This window comes from Merops nubicus, unplaced genomic scaffold, assembly GCF_000691845.1.
Source record: "Merops nubicus isolate BGI_N331 unplaced genomic scaffold, ASM69184v1 scaffold32666, whole genome shotgun sequence".
In the NCBI taxonomy this organism is placed as follows: Eukaryota; Metazoa; Chordata; class Aves; order Coraciiformes; family Meropidae; genus Merops; species Merops nubicus.
In genome coordinates, this window is record NW_008616147.1 from 1 (window position 1) to 5467 (window position 5467).

The 5467-nt window shown below is 47.8% G+C and overlaps 1 protein-coding gene across 1 annotated transcript; it reads left to right on the top strand.

The window, feature by feature from the left end:
* Positions 1-1339: 1339 nt before the first annotated feature.
* On the top strand, positions 1340-5139 carry LOC103775315 (zinc finger CCCH domain-containing protein 13-like; the record flags this gene model as incomplete). Its single annotated transcript, XM_008942760.1, has 4 exons — positions 1340-1513; positions 2200-2507; positions 3485-3940; positions 4904-5139. Coding segments are annotated over 4 exons (1174 nt in total), but the record flags the coding sequence as incomplete, so codon positions are not given.
* Between the last annotated feature and the right edge of the window lie 328 nt (positions 5140-5467).

The window sequence follows — 5467 nt, forward strand, 5'->3', positions numbered from 1 at the left end:
GTGCTGTTGCCTTGTTGGCTTTTCACTTACTGTACCCTGGCTGTTAAAGTTGCCTCCTGTGGAACACTGAATAATAAGGGATTTAGACCTGCTTTGCCAACAACCTTCTCCACACTCATCAAGTGTTTTAAGTGCATGATGTAGATGGATTGATAGACTAGAACTAACAGATTGGTAGGTTTTAATTACATAACTTAATAAATTGGTAGAATGCCCTATTGTGAGATTCATTACTTGTTAGGCAGTTGGACCATCACCAGAGGAGCAATTCATTTGCCAAAATCTTTGTCAAAGTCATTCACTTGTGTGCTTGCCTGCCTTGCTGAAACCTTAGAGGACTAATATCTTTCTAAACTGGCAGTGGCAAGTTTAAACTCTCCTTAATCTTCAGGAGGTTAAAAGTATTTCTAAAGCAGTCAAAGACCACTGTGATTTTAGCATTGCTTCACTTTTGTCTCTCTCTCTCAATCAAATAGTGGACTAAGAGGAGTATTCTCCTTGTTTTTTGAAGCATGGGGGTCCCCTCAAGTTGAAAAGTACATCCTCTGCCTTTTTAGGTCCTGGATTCCTCTGATACCAATAGGGTTCATGTCAGTGTTCACTTTGTGACTAGCATAGCAAACACTAAAGAATGGAAGACCAGGGAATTGTGTATTTTTATCTGATTAAATAAATTATGCTATTCTTACTTTAAAATCTGTTATTTCCCTCCTGCTTGCCCACTCCATCACTGGTGGGGAGTCATAAGCAGTAGAAAACATTCCAGATACTGCTGGGGGGATCAAGAGAATACTTGTCTTATCATTGTATTATAAGCAGGTATTGCTGGGGGGCTACAGCCCAGATTTCAGTGTTGGATTTTTGTCTTTTTTCCCCTAAAAAATAAAAATTAAGGAATCATGTTGAATCTTCATGATGTACAGTAAGTGAAATAGTTGAATGTTCTGACAGATCTTTCGTTTGAAACTGATGAGTGTTTGAAAAAGTGAGCTTGAGGCTTCTCAAATAAAGTTCTGATATTGCTGAATTTTTTTAATAGGGTAACAAAATAATTCTCTGATAGGAATTCTGTTTCACTGCCACATGAAATATTAGGTTAAATTACAACAATATCTTTTTTCCCCATATCTAGTTTTGATTAGCAAGAAATTCAGTGCATATCTTACATTTTTGAGTTTTTCTAGCTTAAGGTATATGGAATCATGGATGGAACAAGTGCTTCTGTAAGGAGCTCTTGATCTTGTGAACACAGGTTCTGCCTGGGAGTTGTTTGTAGTTTCTTGTGGTGTGGCTTCAGCCCCTCTGTGAGTGCTCACCAGGCTGCTGTTTGTGTCTCCAGGGACCCCTCTGAGAGCTCCCACAGGCAGAAGCGTTCTCCCAGCCCTGCAGATCGCTCTGGCAGCAATTCTTCTCCTTCCAGGGAGTATTCTCCACCTGCTGCAAGGCGAAGACAAACCTCCCGAGCTCCAGCCAAGGCAGCCCCTCACAAGCAGAACTTCTCACCCTCTGGCAGGTGGGAGCTCAGCCCCAGGGGTTTTGTTTCCATGAGCAGTTCTCATGTAGAAACTGCCTCGCTTGGTTTGATGGTTTGATCAGATATGTCCTTTTTTGGGGGGTGTGCCTAGAACACTTGAGCTCTGAGTCTTGTCTTTTTTTCCCAAGTTTCACCTTCCCCCTTCTTAAAGCAAAAACATGTCTTCTGTCCTGGAGATGGGAAGGAACAGAGTTTCTCTGTTTTAAAATGGGTGAGGTGACACACAGATGCTGGCTCCACACACAAAAGAAGAACTCCCCCTATGTAACACTGAGCCTAACTTTACCATGTACTCCAAAACCCATTTTTTATTGAAGAAAACAGTTGTTCTTGGTTTGAGGCCGGGGAGAAGGAGATCCTGTTTTTTTCTGACTCCTCCCTCCATTCCCCCAGGAGAGCATTCAGTTAGCTGTGTAATATAATTTTGATTGGACAGCTTGTTCTTGGGTATTAAATAAACTATAACCATTTAAAGATAAGCAGCCTTTGAAGTGATATCCTTGGTACCCCTGAGGGGAGACTGGCTCCATGTTTTGTAGAACCAGCACTTATTTTTCAGCAGACAGAGAATGCAAAAATTATGTGAATCCCTTTTTTGCAGAGCGTGGCGAGACCCCTTCAAATCAAGTCCTTACCTGTGTGCCTGTTGTGCCTCTTCCTTGCAGGTCTGCCTCCCCATCAGGCCAGCACCATTCCCCCCTCTCCTCCAGACATCACTCCTCCTCATCCCAGTCGGGCTCCTCTGTGCAGAGACATTCTCCTTCCCCGCGCCGCAGGAGAACTCCTTCCCCAGCCTGCCCACGGGCAGCTTCCCCGCCCGCCCGGCGGTCCTCTTCTCCCTACCCCCCACACTCCTCCTCTCCCCAGAGGAAGCGGAGCCCGTCGAGACACAGATCTCCTGGGAGAGACAAGGGCAGGCACGACCGGGAGCGGGCGTCGCAGTCTCGCGACAGGCGCCACGAGAGGCGGGATGGTAGGAGTGAGCAAGTGGCACCTCAGCAGGATGCAGCTTTGCAAACTGCCTTCTGAAACCTGGTGTGGGGATCGTGGCCTGGGCCGTGCCCGTCCCCGTGGGCAGGGGCTGCAGGAAATCCTGGCTGTGGTGTGGTTCACAGAGTGTCCTGACAGGAGTGCTGCTGTCGGCTCAGCTGGCTGCAGAGATCCTGTGGGCATCTGCCTGGGTGCTTCTTGTGTAGGGAGGGGGTGGTGTCAGTAGGTGAGTGATGTTCAGACAGCAGTGGATCAGCTGAGTGCCAGCAGGGTACTTGTGAGTAACTGGTGCTCTCCTCTGTGAGGTACCCAAATGCTGATCCAGTCCTCCCCGATTGCTCTGCCCATTGTCTTTTGAACTGGCATTAAGTGAGGTGTGTGCAGAGAAGCAGCCACTGCCTCTGGAGAGCTGTACAGCTGCTGCAGCAGTTTGTGATGGGCAAACGTGCTGTTCTCTCAAGACACAGGTTACAGAGCACATCTGTCAGCTCTTAGACTGCCTGTAAACTGACCTTCCTGTAGCAGTAACATTATAAACATACAATTAAAAATACTTTAGCAAGACATTAAGGTCTTAAAAGTCTGAATGTAGCACAAATTTCTTGAAAATGTGTGTGTGTAGGAAAAAGGGAATCTCCAGCTGGAGGGGAAACGATCCTACCTCAAATTATTGCAATGTGCTTGCTCTCTAATATGTTTGAAGTTGATTTTTATTATACTTGATGTCTTTTGAAAAGCTAAATAATTGTAAAGTACAGATTCAGATTGACCAAAAGATCTTTAAAGCCTGATGAATAAGTAGATGTCCAATGTGATCTTCCCCTGCTCTCACTGCAATGTTGATTTCTCTCTGTGTCTGTCAGCAGTTTATTTGGACTGTGTTGTTTTAGTGTTCCTGTGCTGAGCTTTTGCTCGCTCTGATTAAGCCGGGTGTGTAACCGTCTTTTAAACGTGTTACAGAAACTCGAGGGAGAAGAGAAAAAGAAAGAGAGAGCAGAGATGACCGTGAGTACGAGCAGGAGCAGAGCTCCTCCAGGGAGCCCCGAGACGAGCGGGAGTCTCGTGACGGGAGAGATCGGAGGGAGAGCAGAGACCCCAGAGAGCGCCGGGAGCCCCGGGAGCCCCGAGACTCCCGAGAGACGAGGGATTACAGCAGAGACCCCAAGGAGAGTCGGGAGCAGAGGGACTCGCGCTCCACACGGGACTCCCACGACTACAGAGACAGGGAGGGGCGTGATGCCCACAAGAAGGAGGAGCAGTACCAGGAGGAGTCGCGCGGCTACGGCCGGGCGCACGGCCGAGAGGAGAGCTCTCGTGCTGAGACCAGGACTGACTCCAGGAGTGACTCCAGGAGCGAGAGCAGGAGCGACAGAACGGGCCGGAGTCGAGGCAGAGGTGCAGAACTGTCTGACAAGGGTATGGCATGATTTGAAATATTCATGTGTCCCTGTCCTTGGGGACTGAATATTGACATTCGTGCTGTCTGGTTTGACCTTTGGTGTGGAGGTGCTGCCAGGCAGTTCATGCTTTTAAAGCTGGGTTCAGTTCTGTTGTGAAACTGGGATGGTTGCTTGAATTCACAGCACTTCTGTGTTCCCTCTTCATTAATGTGGCCTAACATTGGTGTTCTGCCAGCACAGTGTAAACCCAGCCCTGACCCCTACACCACTCTGTGATGTTTCTGCAGCCCTCTGTTTTCCCATGGGCTGCACACAAGTAAGAGGCTGCTGTGTAGTGGAGGATTCCTAGGAGGCAAAGGATCTCCAAGTACTGGGCAGCAGGTTTTTAGTGTGCTCTCAAAAGCAGCTGAGCATCTTAGGTACTTGAAAACCACATTTCTCACAGACCCACCCACTCCTTGATTGGGGGAAAAAAAAGTGGGACTTTAACCTTTGGCAGTATGTTCTCAAAGTCTGATGCACTCTGTAGAACAGCTTCACTTACTGCCTTTTAGTCACCTGTACTAAATATGTTGTGGCTTTCTCAGGCTTATTGTGATGTTTTTGTTAGGGAAATGCCACCCAATGTTTACAGCAAAAATGATCTCTACTTTCTCTGCTTCTTTGTGCTGCACTGCAGGCTCACACCCTACTCAGCAATGTGAGCTGCCTTTTGGGCTGCTGTATTTCCAGTGAGGAGACCTCATGCTGTGGCCAGGGGATAGTGATTTAGAACCCCTTGAGCCTGCAGTTTGAAAATAACAACTTCACAATTAAAACATCTGAAATTTGAGTTGTTGATTGAGTTTGACGCCTCCGTTTCTGTTCCAGGAAGGTTTAACTCATGTTTATGACAAGTTCCTGCTTTAGTTGGTATAAAATATGAGTGGGTCCCTTGCCTGTGGGAACTCACCTCTCCCTGTTGGAACATCTCTCTCAGGAGGCCGAGGGACGAGAGGATCCCAGGCTGATGGGCACAGCAGCAGTGGGAACTACCACGAGAGCTGGGAGTCGAGGAGCAGCTACGCGGAGCGGGATCGCTACGACAGTCGGGAGCCAGGCAGGGACTCCTCCTTTGACAGGAGACACTCGGAGCGGGACAGGCGGGACAACAGGGAGAGAGGTGAGCAGGGAACAGTTCTGCTGCTCTGCACGGCCTCAGAGGTGGATGTGTGAACGTGTGTGCTTCTCTCTGCCTCCTTTTTCTGCCTTGTGCCACCCCCACAGCACTGACTGATAAATAACTCGTGTGGCAGCACACGCTGACACTAGTCCTGGCCTCAGTGCACCTTAAATTCTGTAGTAAGGTCTCTCTCTGGCAGGGCATGTGTGAATGCTGTGGCCTTTTTCCCTCCCTCTGGCTAGATTTGGGCACTTTCTGCTTCTAGTCATTCAAGTAGTCTTTCAACTAAACTTCTTCAAGAGGTTTCATTGTACAGGTTCAGTGTAAAATGCTTTTTCCTCCTTTTTTAAGAGAAGAGGAGTAGTCAGGCAAATGAAAATA